The 23,933-nt window shown below is 37.6% G+C and overlaps 1 protein-coding gene across 3 annotated transcripts; it reads left to right on the forward strand.

The window, feature by feature from the left end:
* Positions 1-51: 51 nt before the first annotated feature.
* On the forward strand, positions 52-22,999 carry WARS (tryptophanyl-tRNA synthetase). 3 transcript variants are annotated; one of them, XM_027637802.1, is made up of 12 exons: positions 89-143; positions 822-844; positions 4,260-4,466; positions 5,359-5,566; positions 9,909-10,017; positions 10,486-10,605; positions 11,212-11,394; positions 12,718-12,818; positions 14,063-14,175; positions 15,242-15,415; positions 18,587-18,727; positions 20,413-22,999. In XM_027637802.1, exons 3-12 carry the CDS (start codon positions 4,353-4,355, stop codon positions 20,569-20,571), a joined length of 1,422 nt encoding a protein of 473 aa, XP_027493603.1. In that variant the 5' UTR covers positions 89-143; positions 822-844; positions 4,260-4,352; the 3' UTR covers positions 20,572-22,999. The 3 variants fall into 3 exon arrangements, with proteins under 3 accessions (XP_027493606.1, XP_027493603.1, XP_027493605.1); XM_027637804.1 differs by lacking the exon at positions 822-844 and having other exon boundaries at positions 91-143; XM_027637805.1 differs by lacking the exons at positions 4,260-4,466; positions 5,359-5,566 and having other exon boundaries at positions 52-143.
* Positions 23,000-23,933: the final 934 nt, after the last annotated feature.

Below are 23,933 nucleotides of genomic sequence, written 5' to 3' on the forward strand. Positions count from 1 at the left end.
GAGCTCTTCCTTGGGCTGGGGGCTGGAAGAGGGGGGAGGGCTGTGGGAGGCAATGGTTCCGGGGGGATGTGTTTCCCAGTCGGGACACGTGGTAGCCGTGCCGGCGTGGGGGTGATGCAATGGTGGAGAGCGAGGAGCAGAGGGTGAGGAGGGACGGGAGGGAATGGGATATAATGGGATGGGGCTGCGGGGATGGACTCTCGCGAGCGGGAGGGGGGCTGGCTGGGCAGTCATTGCCACCCCCGTGAGCGGTGCGAGGCGCTGGGCGCGAGAGGTCTCTGCTGGGCACGTTCCCTCCCTCCCTCCCTCCCTGTGCGAGGCGTGGATGGGCTGGACGGCTTTTCCTTTACTCCCTGCGGCCTCCGGGGCTACATCGCCAACGCGTCGGGACAAGATGCCCTGGGAAGGGAAGGGCAGGGTGAGATGTCCAGGCCACGGGAAAACGCATCCCACCGCGGGAAGGGCACAGCCGGCCCTGGCCGGGCAGGGTGTGGCAGGGAATGCTGCAGGGCTCAGGGAACACTGGCGTCCTGGGTCATTTGGTGCAGACCCGTTGCTGGACAGCAGCTTTGCTCATAACAGCTAGTGTATAGTAAAGATTCACATGGACTTTCTTCAGCTGACAATGGTTGAGTGGTCCTCTTGTCATCTTGGGGAGTCATCTTACACTCTTTCATTGTAGTTTCATATTTTCATTGGTGTCTGTCATGACTGGGAAGGTAGGTCTTCTGCAAAATGCAGCCTGTGTTGGAGTACTTCTCGAGGTGTGTTTCTGTGTGGGTACTACCTACTTTAATTTCACTTTTTTGTTTTATTTGCAGGAGGCAAAACAGTTTCCAGGAACGTAAGTGCTCTTAGACTTACTTCCACATTCTTTCATTTGCTCATGGAAGCTTTTTGTGGACTGCTGTGTTACTGTTGTCTTTGGAAGTCCTGATGTGCCTTCATAGGATGTTTGTCATGAAAGAGCTCTTGTTAACATAACGTGAAGCCCTGCTCTTTAATTCTTGGGTCTCTAACTTACCAAATCAGATTGCAAACAGTGAAAATGGTCATAGGTCTGTGATGGTCATCTGCTGGGAAAGAGAGCACTTTTCTGATAACTTTGCCAAGGATGATTTTTGAGCTTTGTCTCACAACAGTTTAATGTTCTGAAATGGACATAGGAGCCGTACCCATTACAGGTTACCTGTGTTGCATAGGTAGACAAGGCACACAAATCTTGGCTTTCAAGTTCACACCATGAAACTGAGGCTTTTAAGTTCGTTTTGGATCCTGGTCCCAAATATCCTAATAGCCCATTCTCAAATTCCCATGTACCATTTTTTTACTCCAGGTCTGTGGTATCTGATGTGTCCGGGACTTTTAGTTTTCATAATATCAATAAGAAAGTGAAGAAAAAATTCCTGATAAAATGCTGGATATCCAAACATTTTTTTAAAAACTATTCAGAGTTGCATTTATGAATTTCAAAAGATAAAGACCTGTAGTGCACATTACTGAATTCCTGGCTTGAATAGGGACAGTACTGAGGTAAATAGAGATAACTTTTATGTAGCAGTCAATATGTTTTGCATTTTATAGTCATAATATCTTCGTATCTTCTTGCAGCGACTAGATTACTTTTGTTACTTCCTAATGAAAATGCATCTTCATTTGTGATTCTTTGCTCATCTTAAATCCATAATATTCCAAACATTTTAAAGAGTTCTTTCTGGTTAATGCTTTCCAGCATATGTACTCAGTTTCAGCTGTCATTTCAGCCTTTCTGAGTGGAAGCAATCTATCGGTAACAATGTCCTTTCAAGGATTAAGTTAAAACACCAAATCACAATCTGTTCTACGCCAAAGAAAATTCTTTTTTATATATTTTCTATTTTTTAAAATTTGAAGTAAATATAACTGACGTGTTTGTACAGAAAGGGTGCGTGTTAATCTTCCTAAATATTTTGTAATATGTGTTTATTCTACACTTTCTCTTCCACTTAAATATCTTGTGCCTATGAAAAAATGGAAAGCACTTATATCCAAATATAAGAAGTTATTAAACTGTAGGAATGCATCAAAGAATTGTTTGATCTGCTTCAAATTAGTTTTTTTTTAATTACACTGTCAAACTGCAAAAAGTCAAGCTTGAAGGGATTGAGATTAGGTTAAAAATTTAAGTATTACTGGTGACACATTAGTCTTATTTTAGTCAATTATGTCATCTAAATAGGGTATCAGAGTTAATAGACTAAGCAAATCACATTAGCAAGTGGATGTATACACTTCTCAGTTTTCTCAGGCTATTCATCTGAAACTGAAATATGGGAATATTGCAGCTGAGTGACAAACAAAGCCTTAATCATAGGTGTGTTTTGGTAACTAGCAAGTTACCAAATTGACCTTCCTAAGTTTACTAGGCAGCTGAAGGCTTTTTACAGTGGCAGTTTAAATATATGCTGTGTAAATATAACCAAGGTTGTGATTAGGCTGATTATTTTGTAGAAGGAAGGCTTTGAAATACTGTGGAACAGCTAAAGCAACTATTACAGGCTTCTGTTTCTTTTTTTTTTTCCTGTTACCTCATTTTAACAGCCACAGGTTTTACGATGCTTCCCTGTGTACCTTGTGATATGTTCTTCCCGAATGGATTTGAGTTAGTTGCAGTTCCACTTACAGTGTTATTTTTCTGACAGATGGTGTCCTCCTTACATATTCTTAGCACTAATTTTCTTCTGTGTAAATACGACAAGCTCACTATAACCACAACCATAAAAACTCCCTTCCCGTTTCAAGTTAATGCTTGTTTGTCCTCAGTTCTCAATATTTAAGCAGCACGATGCTTGAATTTTTACCAGAAGAATATTCAGAGCATATATAACTCTAAAGACCTCATCATTTTGTATAGAGATCTGCTGAGCATGAATAACTTTTGAAAATAAGGATTTTTAAAATGAGGAATTACGCCTCTGCAGTTGAAATGAGTGTTCACACGTGGCAGGTTGATAACAGGTTCACCAGGTTTGTTAGACATAAATAAAACTCTGGGCTTTTTTCAGAGGTTATCTGAAGACGATTTGTAATTTTAGAAAAATCAGAGGGAGAAATTGCTGTGATACCATTAATTGCTGTGACACCTTTATGGGAGGTATATGTAGTAAGGTATAAGGTAATTCAATGCAATCTGTGTTACAGGGGTTTCCTGACTTGCTAATTACTAAGAGGTGTTCAATGTATTAATTACAATTAAGTTCAGCAGAGTTTATTTATAACATTTTAGAAGATAACTGATAAGCCAAAGACCAAGATTTTTCTGCTGTAGAGTGAAAATAATTTTAATGCATTTGGTAATAGAGACTATGCTTATCTAACATTTTAATGACATTATTTTACTGTGTTAGTCTACTGTAAACTATGCAGTTGTAGTTCTGCAAAGTCACTGATAACTAATAGACTGCTAAAAAACTTTCAGATGATGTTATTGTTAATATATAGAACATTATAGTTGTTAGTCTGGGAGAGAAGCCCATTTGTGGAGGCATGGGCACGCTCTGTGGTAGGAAGCTGCAGTGATCAAGGGATATGTTGGACATAGGAAGACTGCTGTGTTATTAGTCTCATCCAACACCTCATTTTAAGCCTTCTCCTATTATTTTTCCTGAGTATTTCTGAGAAACACATAGTTCTGCAAATTTACAGCCTATTACTGACCCAAGGATTCTTTAGAAAGCAGCATTTCTCTCTAATCATCAGTGTGTTTGTAACCTGTGCAGGAAGGCCATGAAGAAGATGAGTAAGCTTTTCTCTTGTATATCTTTCTTTGGTCTGAAGTACTCTATTACATATATTAAGACAAAATTCTGTATCATAGCTATAAAAATCTCATCATTCAGAATTTGACAGGGTATCAGTGCAGGAACATTAACTAATCAGGAATCAGATAACCTCTACCAATTGTTCTGGGTTGCTCTGGATCGTACATATATTCAATTACTTTTTCTTTTCACAGGAATTTGACTTTGAAAAGGTGGTCTAGTGTTAAATATGTAGACAAACAACACGAACAGTGATCTCTAAATTTATTTGTTACTCCTGTTAGTCTCAGTCCATTTCTGTATGAAACTGAAGCTCATTGTATTAATATCTCCACATTTATCAATTCGATGTGAATAGAATTTGGTATGGGGTCAGTATAGTGTTTATATTCTTATTCTGCTCATCTAATCTTCAAGATTTACACAAAAGAATAAAACACAATGCTTTTTGCCCTACAGTTCTCCTTGTTGTTGCTGCTGTTTTGAATCTACAAGCCAAAGAATTGGATAAATTTAGTTGTAACTAAACAGATCTTTGTGCAGTCTGGCACAATGGCTGATAGTCTGAACTGTGATTTGAAGTCTCTGAGTCCTCTTCAGCTGTTTGAAAGAGTAACTGAACAAGGAGAGAAAGTCAGAGCATTGAAAGCAGGAAAAGCACCAAAGGTATTTTCAATTTCATGTTTTGAACCTATTCTTTTTCAGTGTAGGTCTGTCTTTGAGTGTTGAAGAATATGAATGTTCTGAGATCTATTTTGCACTGTGATAAGAAAAATTCATGTTAAAAATGATTTATGTTCATTTCGTGAACTGTGGCATACCTGGAGAAGGTAGTCACGAGCAAGAGCAAAGTTTTTACTCTTCTAGTAAGAACATAGGCTAAGAAGTCTTCTTCAGCCAGTTACCATGCTATGTGATAGGATCCAGGTAAATTTATATTACTTCCATTCTTCCCTGGTTTTAGATGCTTCATGCAAATCTTTTTCTCCAAGCATTATTGTAAGCATCAGCAAATATGACTTCCTGTAACTGCACTGACAGTCTCTGGTTAATCTCCCTTAAATTTAGTAATTTGCCATTACTTTTAAGTTCCTTATTCTGTCCTCACTATGTTGGCAAAGAGAGCTCAGTTTTAATACAGGCTCTCTTAGTGTTATTGCCTGAGGGAGTAAGCCTTGAAAAGTGGGAGTCGAATAAAGTGTTGCTCTGTTTATTGCCTGCATGAGATTTTACAGTACCTTTATATTAGAAGGGTCATAATCATAACTTTTTGTTCGAGTTTGTCTTCAAATCTGTCAATGAATTGTAATGAATAAATTATTTCCAGGTGAGCCACTAAAAGCATTGTAAAGTAAATTAGATAATAATTTATATTTTATTTAAATATCTTAGAAGTTTATGCTTAAAATGTTAAGATGAAAACATTGAAATAAAGACTTAGAGTTTGTGAGTGATGCAATTCAAGTCAAAGCATGGATGCAGGATTTTGAAAGGTTAAGTTATTAATATAATTGTCTATTTTAAGTATGGTAAGCAGTTGTTTTTTTCCTTTATTCAGGATGAAATTGATGCAGCAGTAAGAATGCTATTATCATTAAAACTGTCATATAAAACAACAACAGGACAAGATTATCAGGCAGGCTTGCCTCCAAAAGATCTTGTATTAATAAACAATGGTACAACTAAAGAAGAGGATGAGGATTTGGTAGATCCCTGGAATGTGCAGACGTCAAACGCTAAAGGCGTGGATTATGACAAGCTCATAGGTATAACTCTTCCTTCACTGCTACTAAGGAATTTATGTAAAGTGATCCTAATGACCACAGAAACAGCAAGGCATCATAACACATCCTGATCAATACCATCATAGGTAACACTTAATTTATGTCTAATCTTAGCATTCCCATGTCTGAAGAATTTGCTGTAGAAGATGAAAATGTCCTAGGTGGGGATTTCCTATGAAAGACTTAAAAACTTTGCAAAGAACTTTAAAGTTCAAAATAATGTTTTACTTGCAGTTGGATTTTTGGCATAAGGGCTGTTATTAGAAGTTGTGTTAATGAAGATGCTGTGACTGAGTATCTGCATCTTCAGTGGCTGTGATGCAGAAGAGCTAGAGCCTAGATCATTTTAGCCAGGCTGTAGGATTCTTTCTGCCATCTCTTCATATCCCTTATGAGTTTGGGAATGCAGGAATGATCCAAAACTAATGCAGAAGTTTATTAAGTATAATGACTTCTTCAGAAGACACACTAGCATGCAGCCAAGTGCTGGCTGGAATGGAGGAGTTGCAGCTCCATTGTTGCAGTGTAATGGAAAATGTTTTAGACAGGAGTGTTACAAAACTTGCAGAGTTTTGTAATTTAAGAAACAGAGGTTTAGTTAATTTCCTCATTGGTTTCCCAGTTTGCTGTTTTAATAGCTTGTTTGAGTCTAGCATAGAAACAAGTGAGAGAGCTATTCATTATTTTTTCTTTTTTTCCTTTTTTTTTCATTATTGTCAATTTTCAATTCACATTTAGTACCTCAGTTGTACATTGCTGAGGTCTGCTTAGTAGCATGTTTCTGACAACAGAGCATACACCCTTATGTGGCAGTAACCATATATTTCCTTTTGGAAGCACAGTTGCTTGTGTCAGCATTCCTTTAATTGATGTTTATTGTAAGATCATATCAAATGTATGTGCATGTTGGCTTAGTCTGAAGAAGGTAACAGGAGAAAGAAAAAGTTGGAAAGGGAGAAGTGTGCAAAGAAAAATATAGGTTAGTGGGAGAGAAATAAAAAAATATAATTATTAGAATCTAGAAGTGGGCAAGATCTGTCATCATCTTGCTACATGCATAGGAGTTACAGAGAAGGGGGTTTGTTTTCTTGGTAGAAGGGTTCTGAGTCTTTTAGAAAAGGAAGAAGAGTAGAATACTTGTGTTGGCACAATCTCACGATCATCCTGCAAATGGCCATCGTGACTTCACTGTAAATCAGTTCATGCCCTTTTTTAACTGTGTATATGTGTGTATGTATTTTGATATTCTCTAGAGTGGTGGGTTAACCTAAAGGGTTTTTACTTATTTTTTGCTTATTTGGTGAATTTGGTAGATGAGTCGTTTTGCTTCTTCTAAGTGATGTGTTGGAAATTTTTGAGAGTAGAATGCTAGCCTAGCCGCTTCATGAAGTGAAGGAGTTGCTGCTTGTTATTCATAAAGCTATTTAGGAAGGCAGATTCTTTGTGAATAGAGAGCCTGAAATGTTTTGAACGTTCAAATAGGACGAAATAGGTCAGGAAAAACTACCCATTTTCTTAACAGGAAAGATGAAGATGGGCAAAGAAAAGGAAGTTGTGCAATCTGGGAATGTTTAATAAAGTTATTTAGGCATTTCCAGTTGAATGTTCTATATATCAGAGAGCTTTTAATCACTCTTTACAACAGTATGCAAAGGTTTCTAGGATGACTAGTCCCAGTTAATCTGGGATATTCTCATGTTTTCTGTAAGATTAGCCTCTTAGCACAGTTGCTGTTGTGCTGAATCAAACGTTTTCATGCTCATTTGGTCTCTTTTTAGCATTCATCCAGATTATAATTATTTTTTCCACTTTGTAACACATTTTATTTGATAGGAAGAACTTCATTCAGTAATTAAGGCTTACTTAGGAGAAGCAGATATGTTAACACTCGAAAAACATAGGGATTAAAGTTGTCTTTGCTGAATTGTGTATCAACATTTATGTTTTTTAGTGACATTTATTTTAATGGCTCCGTGGATGAGCCAGTGCTTCCCTTTTATGATATCCTGCTTGACTCACCTGGAGTGAATGAAAAGTTGTAAGCAGGAACTTGTTTCCCATTGCATAATTCTGTAGACACCATGATGAGTGGTATGGTTGACACACCTGAGGGACAGGATGCCATCCAGAGGGTGCTGGACAATTTTGAGAAGTGGGTCCATGAGGTTCAATGCAGCCACGTGTAAGGCCCTTGCACCTGAGTCAGGGCAGTCCCAAGCACAAATACAGGCTGGGTAAAGAATGAATTGAGAGCAGTCCTGAGGAAAAGGATTTGAGGATGCTGGTAGATGAAAAGCTGGACATGACCTGGCGCTGTGCACTTGCAGCCTAGAAAGCTCAACAGCATCCTGGGCTACATCAAAACCAGCGTGGCCAGGAGGGTCGAGGGAGGTGACTCTGCCCCTCTGCTTCTTGTGAGACTCCACCTGGGGTACTGCATCCAGCTCTGGAGCCCTCAGCATAGGAAAGACATGGACCTGTGGAGCAGGGCTGATCAGAGGGCTGGAGCACCAATTCTGTGAAGACAGGCTGAGAGAGTTGGGGTTGTTCAGCCTGGAGAAGGCTCCAAGGAGACCTTATAGCCCCTTCTAGTACTGAAAGGGGCTACAAGAGAGATGGAGAGGGACTGTTTACAAGTGCTTGGAGTGACAGGACAAAGGGAAATGGTTTCAAACTGAAAAAGGTTAGATATTGGGAAGCAATCCATTACTGTGGGAGTGGTGAGGTGCTGGCACAGATTGCACAGAGAAGCTATGCAGAGAGAAGCAGGTTGCACAGAGAAGCCCCGTCTGTGGAAGTGTTCAAAGCCAGGCTGGATGAGGCTTTGCACAACCTGATCTAGTGGAAGGTTGGAGGTTGGACTAGATGACCTTCAGAGGTCATACAATCACAGAATGGTTTGTGTTGGAAGGGACCTTAAAGATCATTTCTAGCTTCCCTGACGTGGGCAGGGACACCTTCCACTAAACCAAGTTACTCAAAGCACCATCCAACTTGGGCTTGAAGGCTTCCAGAAATGGGGCATCCACAACTTCTCTGGTCCATTCCAACACAAACCATTCAATGGTTCTGTGATAATATGCCTAATTTTACCTCACATTTAGTAATTAATTCCTACTAACTTCAAGTTTAATGACTATATACAAAGCCTTGTAATAACAAGTACTTCTCTAATAAATTGAAACAGGCATAGAAGGTCTGGAATAGCAGAAATGCTTATGTCCAAGTTCATCTTCAAATTAGATGCATCACCACTCTTCTTCTCTGTCAAGACTGAGTCAGTCTTTCAATGTGGATTTCTGATTTTTGTTTAAAGGCTGCAGTGAATAGTTTAAATAACAAAACAAAAACCTGTTCACATAACAAATTTAAACACACATCCCCATTTTCAGCCAGAGTGTAGGAGAGGAACTGCTTCTTCCATCCAGACATGTGCCTTATAACCATGAAATTTGCTAGTGTAATCTCTCTTTAATAAGGTAGTCAGAATAGGTGGAGCTGGGTATTTGGTACATAAAAGATTCATCTTTACATCCAGAGTCTCTGTTTTGTTCTCTTTAACACTTTGGCATTTCCAATAATTATTAGTGCAGTGTTAAATAGTTCTAATGCTGAATAGAGCAGAATAGTAGCAAAGAGTAGATTTTTGTATGGATTTTTTTTAACAAGTCTAAGTCATAGAGCACTGACCTGCTTATTACGGTCCAAGAATTATTGAGAATAAGAAAAATACTGCTATTTCACTCTATCACAGCCTTTCCTTAACCACCAAGTTGTAAGTCTTACTTGATTGCCATGAAGAGCATTAGGCACTACCTTTGCAAGCCTCTTGAGGGGACCAGTGTCTGTAATCATATACATATTAAAGAAGAATTGAGTTTGCAGAAGGGTTTGGGGTTGGGAAGTGAAAGACCATGTGGTCTGAGCAGAGAATTTAGACATCAAGAGAAAAATATTCAGAGCCTCAAAGGTATTTTCATCCTATCGCTTAGAGAGGCCAAGTTATTGACCTAAATATGTTTCTTTAGCATGGTTTTTTGCTTGGAATATCAATACTTCTGCTGTAATGAGATTACAATTGTAATAATTCATGGATGGAGCAATATTACATGGGAATGGACTGGACCTCCTAGCATAGAGTTAATACTGGAGATGTCTGTTGGGACTTGAGGCAAGAGTCAGGAAAATCTAGCCATTTTACCTGAGACTTGAAGAAGGAGATGTGTTTTTAACTTAACCTGCATTGGTATGCCATTGGTAATCCAAAATCTGTAGCTATGCTGTGCTTATTTTGATTTTTTTTTTTAACATTTCATGACTATAGTTCGATTTGGCAGCAGTAAAATCGACACAGATCTGATCAATCGAATAGAAAGAGCTACTGGGCAAAAACCTCACCACTTTCTACGTAGAGGAATCTTTTTTTCTCACAGGTAAGTTTTTCTTGTATTAAAATTTTGGCCTGTGGCAGGTAGCATATTTCAGATAAGTGCATGAGCATGATTTGGGGCACAGCCTCCACCAGAGGTCAGCCAAGCTGGTTGTTTGAACCTATCTGGGAAATGATTCCTAGCTGGTTTACTAGGCCTTAGAGGTTATTATCCAATGAAGTAATTTTAAAACTTGCGCAATTTTCATTTTAATTTCCAACATTAAATTTTAATTTTTAATTTAATTTTTCTATGAGGGCTTTTTTTTCCCCTGTGGGGACTGAAGGAGACAATGCTTTTCTGAAATTAAAAATGAGGAAACTTGAACTGTATTTCTAGGACAGTCAACATACTATATTTTATTTATAAAATTGTTTGGCTTTGAAAGCACTGAGATTTTGAGTAGAAGCTTTTTGCTGTGGATGTTTCTTCCTAAACAGTTGTATCGCTTTTTCTCTGTTCCTTCTTTAGAGATATGGACCAAATACTTGATGCTTATGAAAATAAGAAGTCCTTTTACCTCTATACAGGCAGAGGGCCATCCTCTCAGGCAATGCATGTTGGTCATCTTATCCCATTTATGTTCACAAAGTAAGCCATTTCTACCATTTGTATTGATCAAAGCATTTTTTTTGGAAGGAAACATTGAACATGGTTTAGGAAACTGCCGAAAGGATACATTGCAAGGAGTTCTGATTATGTGAGGTGAATATTAATGAGCTCAGTTCAGTCTTACTTTTTCACTAAAATGATCATAATCCCTGCATCACCATACAGCCCTTTTCATTGTTCCCTTAGCCCCGTGGCACTCCTTAGAATTTTTGTTGTTCTTAAAAACAAGACGGTGATGAGACTCAGTAACATTACTCTGTAATGTGTGTGGTGCCTGCAGCAGCAGGACACAGAGACATGGGGCTCAAAAAGCTAAAGCCTCTTTGAATTTTGGTTCCATGACAACTGGTGACTGCTGTCATATGTACAGGAAACAATAAGTGCGAGGCTTTTTTCCAGGTAAAATGTCTTTATAATCTCTATAAAATGTTTCATCTCCTCACATAAACATAATTGCATATGCATACAAAGGAAAGAGAAGCAGATCTCTTCATATATTTTTGTTTAAATATATAAAAATGTTTTATCTGTGTGACTTACATCTTCATATTAACTTATTTTGAGATAAAATCTCTCTTCTATTAGGTGGCTGCAAGAAGTATTTGATGTTCCCTTAGTTATACAGTTAACTGATGATGAAAAATACCTTTGGAAGGACATGACAGTTGAGAAAGCGTATGAATATGCTAAAGAAAATGCAAAAGACATCATTGCATGTGGTTTTGACATCAATAAAACCTTTATATTTTCGGATTTAGACTATTTAGGGTAAGTATAAATTTCTTTAGGGTGTTGTAATGAAAAAAAAAGGTGTCTGGATTTTCTCTCCGACTCTGACAGCCTGCAATGTTTTAATAAATGTATCTAAATTTGAAAGCTTCAAGGCAAGTGTTATAACACTTAAAATAGAAACACGTTATTTTTTCTGCTGTCTTAACTTTTTATACGTACTATTGTCATTCTCCTGAATAACATATGAACAAATACTTGTGTGTGCAGTGCTTAAATTATGAAAAATATGTTAAACCAGTTAAAGTGAAAATACCTAAACCACCAAGAAACTTCCAGTTGTTGTTTGGTTGGTTTTTTTTTTAAGATGGCATCAAAATCTTTCAGGTGCATTTACACTTTATCTTCATTAACAGAAGGCATTGCAACAACTTCTTGTGGTCAATTATTTTAATAATACGGCATGAAAGATCATTCAGTAAAGTTTAAAGAGGACTTAAGAAAAATAAATTGGTATTGAAAACTGCCATCTCAGAAGGAAGAAATTTTATGGCAGAGTTCAAAACTGAATCTGTGGGCTTTGCTCTTCCGTGTGGGGTGATGAGCTTCCTTAAAGACTTGGATGAGAGAATATATGTTTTAGAGACAAGCTGTGTAATGTACAGCACCAGAACATGGAGCCTACAAAGCAGTTTTGCATCTTTTCACCCCCCTGAGTTTCCTGTCTTAGCAAAGTTGCTTTAACACTTGACTCAGTGGCTGAAGGAGGGCAGGTGAGAACTGCTGTTTCTTTTCCTTCAGCTCCTCAACAGAAGTTAAAAAGGAAGAAGTTGCAGAGCTACTTTTGATTTGGAAATGCTGTTGCTGTGTTTAGTGACAGAGAAAGTCCAACCAGGGAACTTATCCTGTAGAAAATTAGAATCTGGAAGATTTGAGCTACCATTCCTTCAGGCAGCAGCAGTGTCCTGTATGGGATACACACTGAGGATACCAAGCAACACAGAAGGCATGATCTCTTTAAGTTGGCTGAGTTCACAGAGAAGCATAAGTGAACTTCAGGCTCCGTGAGGCATTTTGGCACCATTTCCAAATCTAAATATTTCTGGATTTAGACAGTTACTCATGGAAAAAAAATATTTGTAGTACATGTTGGGGAAAGGGAAGAACAAATTAAACTTTCAAGAGTTAAAATTCCTGTTTGTAAAAAATTCTCTAATTATTATCTTAATGGGCCACAAAAAGTCTGAAACTATGAGATTTAATCCTGCAGGTTTTTTGACATTCTCATCTTTTGTAGTCAAAGTTTCTACATCCACTTTTTTGCTCTTCTCATTTTATTTTTCCACTTTTTTTTTTTCATAGGACAAGTCCTGGATTCTACAAAAACATTGTCAAGGTTCAGAAGCATGTTACCTTTAACCAAGTGAAAGGAATCTTTGGCTTTACAGACAGTGATTGCATTGGTAGGAAATCAAATGAGTTACAAGAAGCAATGCTTACTTTCACTTTCGATGGAGCTATTTTAAGTAATAGTTGAAGGAGATTAGTACTGCATTCATGAAGGAGGCAGAAAAAGCAAGAAGATCATGTTTCTAGGCTGATTCTGATTCTATGATATTATTGTGGTTCCTTCAGAATAGAAAATCTTTACAGTGAAATTTCTAGCATGATATTTACCTTTTTGACCTTAGTAACAGCAAAGTACAAAACACTGATGTTGAAGGGTTTGAAACAGAGAGCTACTTTTTCTTTTTTGGTTTTTTGTTACAGTGACTGCAGCTGTAGTCAGTTATGTCTCCTAGAAATTTCTATGCCAAATTTTCAGAAAAAGTTTCATTAATACACATAGGCATACATGTAGATGAAGAAGTGTTAGGGAGCACTGAAAAACCTAATTATCAAGGTGCTGGGTAACTGCTGTCTTCCATTTACTTCACTACAATTACAGGTTTCTGTCACACTGGCAAAAAAAAAAGATTCTATGTAAAGATGTCATTAAATCCTTGGTGTTCCTGAGCACTAACATCATTTTTGTTCAGTAGTTATGCCAGTGACAGCTTTTCAGCCTTCCCTGTAACCAAGGATGAGATTTCTACGTGTTTTAACAGTTCTCATAAAAGTTGGTATTGTGATAATGACTTCATTACATGTTTGCAAAGTCTGCTATTTGCTCTCTCTTCTGGCAGGATTTTGTTCAGGGAAGGATATTGGCCATCCTGTGATTAAGCACTGTATAAAAAAGAAAACTAGACACATCTGAGATGCTTCCTGAGTCCAGTGTGAATATAGCAGTGATTCTAAGGTCTGAGAGGGAAGCTTGCCTGATAAGTGACTCTGTAACCATTCTCTCACAAAGAGGAAAAAAAAGCAGGTCTGAGTGATGACATAGTCAATTGTATTTCTGGAAAGGGTAGATAGTTCAATGATGAAGAGAGTATGCAGTGATGAACTATTTCTGAAGTCTTTGTGGTCACATCTTGCCTTTTGTCATTGGTTTCTATGTCAGTTGAAGGTTTGTTGACATCACAAAAGGTAAAGAGGAGAAAGTTTCCTCATATAAGGCAACATTGCTTGATAAAGATAGATCTTGGTCTTCAAGTGAGTATCCAGATGGTTCACTTGTGCATTTTACATATTTCAAAAAGCTCTCTCTATTTATCACAGCTTATGTTGGCTGATTAACTTTTCCAAACATGCTGTTTTCTAGGTAAGATCAGCTTTCCTGCTATTCAAGCTGCCCCATCCTTCAGTTCATCATTTCCACAGATCTTCAATGGCAAAGAGAACATTCAGTGTCTTATCCCATGTGCTATCGATCAGGTAAGAAAACCGTATTACTTGATTAGGTTTTCATGAATCTGGTTTTGTAATGTACCATTGAAGCTTCCTGGTGATATCTCAAAGCATGTGTAAAACATTCCTGCAAGCACCTTTCTGGGATAGAAACTGGAAGATCTAAAAGATGAGAAGACCCAACAATCATGTATTCATGCATTACTGCTTTTTGCCACTCTTGGATCTCTCTTGATCTCTCCTCAATTCACACTGAGCTGACATCTATGAAAGCAAAGACAGTAACATCTATGCAAAAGCATACTAACATGGTGGTAAGAAGAAACTTTTGTCCATCTCCGTGGTAGCTAGGACAAGATGGAATGAGCTCAACTGGCAGCATAAGAGATTTCTGTTGAACCATGGGGAAAAACCTTCTCTCAGTAAGAATAAGGAAGCATTGAAATAGTTTGTCAGAAAGGCTGCAGAACCCTTACAGTTCAGATCTGGAAGATCTGGGGAGCTGGAAGAACATCAGACACAAATGACAGTAATAGAGTCTTTACTTTAAGTAAGTACTGTTTCTAGGAATCAAATCCTGCACTGTCTGACTCTTTAGCTGTGTTAGTCACAGGGACAGTCACTGGAAGATGGTGTAAGTATATTCACCAGCCGCAATATTATGTAGTAATATGACAGTTAATTTAAGTCACATCACTGTGACAGAGCACAGCACTGCCAGCTTCATCACTGATTTAGTTCAGATTCTCTACTGGTTATTAAAATGCTTTGGGGGGAAGCTTCCATCTTAGTCTGCATCCATCTCCAGGCATACTAAGCATAGTTTCCACAACTATTTGAATTCATGTAAAACTTTGTAAATATACCTATTACTTGAGGGAATCAGAGTGTACAGCAAAACTATGGAAAAGAAAAAAAGTAATTTTGTTTTTTGTTCCTCTGAATGAACTAGATTGGAAGTAGGTTCTGAAACATTTCATGGCTTGGTCAGTTTTTGGTTTTTTGGCATCACCTCTTAAGGCATGAATGAGTCAGCACTAATCAGTTTTCAAAGTATATTTTTCAACTTTATTCTGTGTTTTTATTGTTTTAGGATCCTTATTTTAGGATGACACGGGATGTAGCACCTAGAATTGGACAGCCTAAACCAGCCTTACTTCACTCAGTCTTCTTCCCAGCCTTACAAGGAGCCCAGACCAAAATGAGTGCTAGTGACCCAAACTCCTCCATCTTCCTCACTGATACACCCAAACAAATCAAGACAAAGGTAAGGACCTGCAAAACCTGATAGCGTGAAGCTTTATAACAAAAACGAGTGGTGGTCATAGAGTCATTTAGGTTCAACCATAAACCTAACAGTGCCAAGTCCACCACTAAACCATGTCTCTAGGTACTGTATAAATATAAATAGTCTTCAGTTTTATCCAAAACAAATGCTGCAGATTTTGGCCCACAGCTCCTAGAGACAATGCTCTCTCTGCCTGACACTCCCTTTGATATCCTTGCCAGTTGTCTGACATTACCTTCAGTGGTCTTCACAGTTACAGCAATTTTTTAGTGTTTTATTTGAACGTATCTGAATCCTTTTTCCCATACATTTCATGGCAAAGCGTCTTCAGGAATTGGCCAAGTTATGCAAATTTAGCTAGACTATCAAATATGATCTTTTGCCTTGCCAGCTAGTCTGACAGTACAAACATTATGTTTGTTTTTCTGGTATCTGCAGAGCAGTGGTGTAAGAATAAGAGCTGTGGAGGCTCCTGCTCTTAATATAAATATTATGTTGCCATAGTTTTGAAATCTAACAGGCCATAATGTAAACCTAATAAACAGCTCTTTCTCTTGACTTCCTCTCCATGCTGGGAGCATCAAACCTTGCACAGTGTCAGTTCCAACACAGGTCAGACCTTTCCTGCTGCTTGGGAATCTACTTCTGCCAATTCACAAATAAATATTATGTTGAATTGAGTTTTAGAAGGGATATTTTCTCCTATCTGAGTGTATTCCTAGTGCCTTTTCTAGTTCAAAGGAAGATCCCTCTTATCTGATGTCAGAGGATTAGTTTGTAAAAGATTCATCTGTGTTTTGGTATTTAAAGAAAAGGAAAATCAGTCCTTAGGAGAGGATTTATAGGCATGATACCCAGACATGAAATAACTGTCAAAACAAGAAGAAAAGATGTATATGTAGTTTCTGCTGGGGAGGCTTGGATTAGTTCTTTTATGGTTGACAAACCTGTGTATAGGTCAGATTCTTCTATAGCCATCTATAATGATTCATTCTCTTTGGTAGAAACTGATTAAACAGTACTGTTTTGAAGAATTGTAGTTCTTCGTGTGTTTGGATTATAAGATTATAATAATTCCAGTTTATTTGCACAGTTACAGAGTTGCTTTAAAAAAAAAGCTGTGATTTCAGAATATAGAATACATGGTTAATGGTAATATTGGTAATGTTCTTCCATGTGTTTCTTCCTGGCAAGTAGCTTGTAATCTGCAAAGAGATCCAAGATGCTTAATGTCCGGTTCATAAATCCTAATTCTACTGTCTTTAAACTACTTGAAAAATAACAAAATAATCCTAGCTACTTAGATTATAAAAGGTATAAAGAAAAATCGTGAACATGATGAAAACTGTTGAGTAATGAAGGACAAACTAAGATTTATTTCAGCCTCTGAAGCCCATGAGAAACAAGTCTTTATGGAAATAGAGCTTGAGTGAAAGACCAAATATTGTTTTGGGCAATAAATAAAAAAATAGAGTATGAAAGGTGACTTCTGGTCATGGATGAAGGTTGAAAAGAGGGTGGTACTGCTGCATAAAAAAAATTTACTGCATGCAGCGTTTTTCAGGTTACTGGTACATTGCTAAGTAATGAAGTTCTGAACTTACAGGTAAAATAAGATGAAAAATTACTATATATTGGGAAAGGCTGAGAAGCTTCTGGGTAATCCAAGGAGATGAATGGCAACATTTTAATAAACTATTCTTATTCCACCTATCAGCAAATTACAGCTCAATTACCTGTTAGTTTTCCTAGAAAGTGCTATTTAGATTCTACATCTGTAGACAACCATTCAGGGCAATTCCATGCAAAAATTCAGTGAAATACTGTAGATAACTCATTGAAACCCTGAGTCAATTAGTAGGTGCCAGAATATGTTAAAAAAAATGGACTTGAAATAATATAAGAAACATTTTGTGTAAAACAACAATCTTCACCTGATAGAAAGGAAAAACTGTAGAGATGAGGAACATTGAAAAAAGTTCATACAGACTTAAAATCTACTAAGGAGAGAGGTCAATTCAGAACACTGTGTAAAAACTTAGTTTTATAGATGCTGAGACAGCTATTCAGGCTGTCCTACAACATAAGAATAGATGTAATGTGGCAGATGGCAGTTCACTTTCTTAAAATATTCATCAGTGCATCATTTTTGATTGTAATTTGTTGCCACAAGACATCATCTGTAACATGGTGGTTAGAGAGATTCAAAAAAGTGCAAAAAATCACTAGACAGTCACACAAATAGTAGGAATATTCATAAATTGTAAATATATAGCAGCTCCTAGATACCAGAACTAAAAACTAAATCTACTTCGTATGCAAATGTGTTTCTTGGCAGGTTGATTATGCTATCTCAAAAGATACAAGAGCCAAATGAAAGCTCAGCATATGTTCAAAAAATACTTTTTTCCCCCCTCTTAGCAATTTATTCTCTTTGAATTTGTAGGAAGATTAGCATGCTCAGAATTCTACTTATGTATAAATGTATAAAATAGGCTGGTGTCCTCAGAATTTACTGAGAATGGGATTAGCAAGTACATCTGTTCAGCAGTACAGTTCATCTGCCTGTAGGAAACTGCTTAAAAAGAGAGGCAGGATGTCAGCAAGTATTCCATTTTTAGGCTGAACAATAGGGCATTGGTCTGATTTTAGGCATTCTAGACAGAGTTTTGTAATCTTTACTTTCTCTTGCTTTCCTTTTATAGCAAAAGAGGAGATTAGGTTCTCTCTAGGTTTTCTTCAGAATTTTCCATGCCTCCTTCATCCTTTCAAAATTAATTTCTTGATGAAGTAAATATCTTTTCTTACATGAAGTACATTTCCTGCGAGCGCAAATTCTGTCCAATAGACAACAACTTCAGTGAAAGGGACTTAAAACTTTTTAGACTGAGTCTTGAGTGGATTTTTTTTAATTTTCACTTCATTTTTGTACTGGTTATTCAGTCTGAGGTATATGTGTGTAGCCGTTTTTCCCTGATGTGTTCTGATGATCTCCTTTTTTCAGTCCTGAGGCTCTGCATTATCTTGTCCCACTCACCCTTCAGTTAGTCCTTAATACAGAATCTGGAGGATCATGATACACCTCTGTTTACAGTAAAGTAATCCAGAATTTAATAGAAATTATACCATAGCATCATCATATTGTTTCAGATTAACAAGCACGCTTTCTCTGGAGGCAGAGATACTATTGAGGAGCACAGGAAGTATGGAGGGAACTGTGATGTTGATGTGTCTTTTATGTACCTGACTTTCTTCCTGGAAGATGATGACAGGCTCGAACAACTGAAGCAGGTAAGTAGCCAAATTGAAGATAGTGTTGTTCATTCCCTGCTGTGAGGACAAAGCTGTAACCTCAGCCCTCAACAAAGCTGTGACTGAGTCCTCCTGTGAACCTTCTCCAGGAAGGTAATTCTGGTGTTATTCTTGTTCTCTCTATCCCTTGCAAGCATCAATATTAGTATTTGTTTGTTTACAATGTTCTTTCTCACAGGCCAATCTATCTCTTCTTAAAAAAAAAAAAATCCCTAGTATTTTCATAAGCATCTCCAGCACTGTATAGGACAATATCTTCCCTACCTTTCAAGTTAGGCCACCTTAGGATAAGTGTTGGTTTAATTGTATAATACACTCTGCCTGTTCCATATTGCAAGGCACTCAGCAAAACTAGAAAAGCTCATGTCTAAAGCTTGCTGGTTTATTATTTTTTCTTATCATCACAGGAAATGTAATAGCTCTGAGGAATTGATTCATTGATCCCAAGGAAAAACTGCTTCATATAAGTTGCATTTGCCTTAAACCTATCTGGCAGACTTCTGTCCCCAGGGTTGATAGCAAGACATTTCACTTCATCACCTATACGAGGTGATGTGTGTTCTCTAGAAGGCAGTAGATAACACCCATGTCACACTGGTTTATCAGCTTTCTCCTGCTGGGAACAGCTGCAACAAAGTTGAGAGCTACAGATTCTTCTCCAGCCCCCTACTCTTTCCCACATGAGAGCAGGGTTGGATAGGTACTAATTCCCATGCAGAGTGTTGGAAATTCCTTATGGAAATCTGGAACACATTTGACTTAACGAGCTTCTTTTCGTTAGTCTCCAGCCACTGCAACAGTATCAGCCTAACTCTGCTGCAGAGCACAAAGCCTGGCCCACAGCTTGCAGCTCACTGCAGTGCCTCAGCACCTGATTAGAAAACATGAACTCACTGATTTTAGTGGCATTAGTGGAGCAGTTTCAGTTAAGGCACCAGAGGAAGCTTTCAGGCCCAAAAACACACCACTAAAATTGCAATTCAGTTAATTCTGGTTAACATATTTTGCTGTTGCTGAGTAGCACCTTGAATAGGTGTTACAAATTACTTGATGACATGGGGATGTAAGATTATCATGTTTATTGTCATTTCAAATTATAGTTGAACTGCCTCAGCCGTGGTTTCTAGCTCTTAGTCTGTGCTTCTAGCTAAAGCATTTCAGTATCAGAGCAATGGAATGAATTCCCAGCTGTGAATATGACTGTTGGTGTGAACATAGATTCTGAGTGTCTTTGCTGTAAAAAGGATATTTCAGTCACATCTAATCTCTTACCCAAATGTAATGAGAAAAAAATATAAGAATTTGTACCTCTCATTGCAAAAAAACAGCTTAGAGTGACTGTTTATTTGAACTGGGATTCTGGGGAGGAAAATAAGCAGTTTCCTGCAAGTAATTACAGGATTTCCGAGTTAAACTTGTGAAAGAAGCTTATTCAGTCCGTATAATAACTTACAAAAATGCCCAGCTGCCTTAATCTTTTCAAAGGCAACAAGCAATTTTACAAGTTGCATCTTCAGAGTGATACCACATAATCTTCTAAGGCATGTGCTTATTTTTAAGACATCCAAATCTGTATTTGCTGGTATGAGGCTTTTAAAGAAATACTGGTCACTGAGTCTTTTTGTGAATAGCACCATGTTTAGCCACCAACACTTTCTTGACAGGCCTATACCAGTGGGGAATTGCTCACAGGGGAGCTGAAGAAGGTACTTATTGAAACAATGCAGCCCTTGATAGCAGCTCATCAAGAAAGAAGGAAGCAGGTCACAGATGAAGTTGTGAAGCAATTCATGACTCCACGGAAGCTAGCCTTTGAATTTTGAAGAAGTGTGTATGTAATTTAGCACTTGATAATGCAAACCCAAGTAATTGTTGTCTTCTGTTGTATGTCATGACCCTCTAGTTATGTACAGCCTGTAATCAGTGTTATAAATAGTGCTTTTAATGAGTTAATTATCATGGACAGCAGAGTACAGAAAAAGTTTAAAATTGTACCTATTTAAAATCAGAATATACAAGACAGAATTGATCAGTCTTGCAGAAAAGCATGTATGTCAGCACAGCATTGTATTTAAATGTATTTCATGTTGAAAATATAAATAAAATTTCCATTTGATGATAAAGGCTAACTTGGAAATTGTTTTAAATATGTTAGTAAGAGGTCATATCTCAAACCAATAAGTAGTAGCTCCATTTTCTTTTGTACTGTGTACCTTGGTTTACTAGACTGCATGTTCTTTTGGGCTGCTGGGAACATGCTGCACACAAAAGGCTAGTTAGTGTTACAAAGTGGGATCAATACAGAAAGAATGGACATCTGTGAGTTGAACACAGGAGAAAGAATATCAGTCTTGTTCTGCTGTTATCTTCCTGTTTGATCTTGGGCAAGTTGCAGAAATCTCACTTTACTTTTGTTTCTGCTGCTGTTTACTGATCTGAGTGCCTCTGGAGAGAGGAGGTTATCATGAGGTTGCAAAGTTCCTTCATATTCTCAGGTGGAAGATAGTATAGAAATGCAAATTTTAGTGTCTAGTTATAAATACCAAGTGTTAAATCATGCTTTGAAAATTAAGTGACACTGGACACAGGGATACTTCTTGTACTGTCTGTTCTCTTTTACTGCACCAGCTTGTTTAAACTAGGGATAATTATTTTAGGATGTATTGCAGTGAGAAAATATACTTTGTTACAATACCTCGAGTAATATTTAATTATATCCTTTCTTCAAAAGAACTTAAATCTCTTTGGTACTACTTATGGAAGAAAATTTCCAATTATTAGCTTGTTTTGATATATTCAGTGCTGAATGCAATGTTAGATCTGTCTTATATTTATATAGAACAGAAAGTTCCTAGCCCAGACATAGTCTTATCAAGGGTATTTTTATTTAATGCAGATAACACATGTAGGTATTGGTGTGTGGTATTTGTAAATCGTTTAAAAATACAAGGAAGGCATTTGAATGAGGTGTCAAAGTTTTCAACTTAACAGGTTCTCTGTGGTGGAGTATAGAGAACATAAATTGACTGTAGTATTCCTAAAAAAAAAAAAAAATAAAACTAAAAACAAGCAGCTTCTAATTTCACTGCAAGTCTTTGAAGGCAGCTGATTACACTTGAACTGAGGGAGACGTTTCAAGGATGAGACTTGTCGCTGACTTCAGTAGCCCTTGGATCAGGCTGTTAGTACATGAGAACGTGCTGGGTGTTTGTGCTGCCCGGAGCAGCAGGGGTTCTGTCTCACAGCACACACCCTCTGCAGCGTGACCCTGCCTTGCCGAGATGGAAGTGCCAAGGTGTACATGAAGTAAACCTGTTCGTTTATGTTTGTGCAAGGAACCAAGGAAAGATAAAAGTGGAAGGCAAATGTAGTCCTATTGCATGTGTTTCAAACTTGTGCTGAAAGTAGCAAGGCTTAGCTTTTGTCTTTTTCTTTACAGTTTGTGTGAGCTGGCATCACTGATGACTTTAACGTATTAATGAAAATGGTTCACAGAGACTGTCTTTATAACTCACATGCAAATCATCTCAATGCCAGCAAGGGCTTAACAACCAGTAGAGAAAATTTTATTTTTTAAAAGTAGTGGAGCAATTCTTAGGGGAAAAAATAGCTTCTTAAATCAAGTATTAAATAAGCTAACTCTTTACTTTAGACTTTGATGATGACCTTCCTGTTCTTGCAGTCTATTCTTTGTCTTTAAGTCATACATAAAAGATAAGACTTAAACTGAATTTAAAAGGGCTTTTACAAACTCATCATGCAAATTTCTTGTTTAAAATGTTATATGCAGATTTGTCCTGCAAGATTTATCTCATTAACTAAGAATTAATTTAGTTATTCAGGAAAGGAAAATATGCTGTAGGAGGAACAGTACTCTAGTCTAAGCAGATGGATTAATTTTATAACAACAATTAAAATCTGTTTTGAAAGTTCTAGAACGGAAAGTGATAGCAAAACTATTTAGTATTTGTTTACAGAGCAAGCACTGTTTTCAAGTACTCTGATGAATTCATACCAACGTGCTTCTGAAATGACAGTGTTTCTCAGAAAAGCCTTGGTGAATTCCTACATCTGTTGTAATTACAGTTCATGTCCCAGAGGCCTTTAGAAGAATTAATTGTTTAGAAGAATTAGTTGTCAAAAGCACATGTGAAATGTCTAAGAATGTTATCAGGCAATGTTCATTACATTTTACTCAATTTGCTTATTTTGTTCATCTCACTGTAATAAAAATGTAGATAAAAGTCTGTATCAAACTTCTTTGGTTTTACTTTTTTATTATTATCTTCTAAAACCTTAATTGAAACTGGTTTTGACCTCTCTTCCTACCCTTTTAGGTGTTGACTTTTATCATCTGATGTACCTGGTCCTTGTTTTGATGTCCAGTGCCTTTCAAGTACTGAAACAAGGTGCCTTCTAACCCTCTTCCAGGTAGACTTCAGATTGCTCCCAGAGTGAGCTAGTAAGGGTCAGTTGTCCAAAATTACCTGTTTGCCAGTCAGACTGGATGTTGAATGTCCCTGTGTATAGCAGCCAGCTCTGAAATGGGGGAAGGTCGATATGACCTCTTTACAGGTAGGTTTGGTATAAAACTGGTACTGCAGTGGAAACATGGTGCTCCATAATTGCTATGCAAGAGCACAGATTCTGAATAGGTTCCTACAGCTCTTCTAAAGTCACCAAAAAGCATGCTGAAACCTACTTGGATGGTCATAAACATTGTCAGAGGAAACAGGAACCGTCAGCAACAAGAAACTTGAAGCAGAATGTGCCTTCTAAGAAAATTCTCTTTTTTTCAAGGCCACCAACTTTGTTACTGAAAGAAATCATCTATACAACAAGCTGCAGTCCCTATGGCAAAGTAAACCCAATATCAGCACAGCAAATGTGGTGTCTTCTTTCTGTTAGCTGGCCTTCAGCTGGCTAATTTATCAGAATAAATAGTTCTGTGATTGTTAGAGTAGCTAAAGGTGACGATAATACAGAGAAATCAGAAAATAAACCAGTTCAGTGCTGAAAAGCAGAAGCCAGAAACCCAGCTTGCTGTGTGTGTGTGTAGTGAAGTACCTAATACCTGTCATGTCAGAAAACACAAATTGGTTGATATTTATGTGGCTGTGTTTACAGGACTTGCAGTCAGTTCCTGTACCTAGTGGTGTTTGTATCAGCATGAATTATCTGAGAG

The sequence above is a fragment of the Corapipo altera genome, unplaced genomic scaffold (assembly GCF_003945725.1).
Source record: "Corapipo altera isolate COAL_440 unplaced genomic scaffold, ASM394572v1 23, whole genome shotgun sequence".
Taxonomy (NCBI): Eukaryota; Metazoa; Chordata; class Aves; order Passeriformes; family Pipridae; genus Corapipo; species Corapipo altera.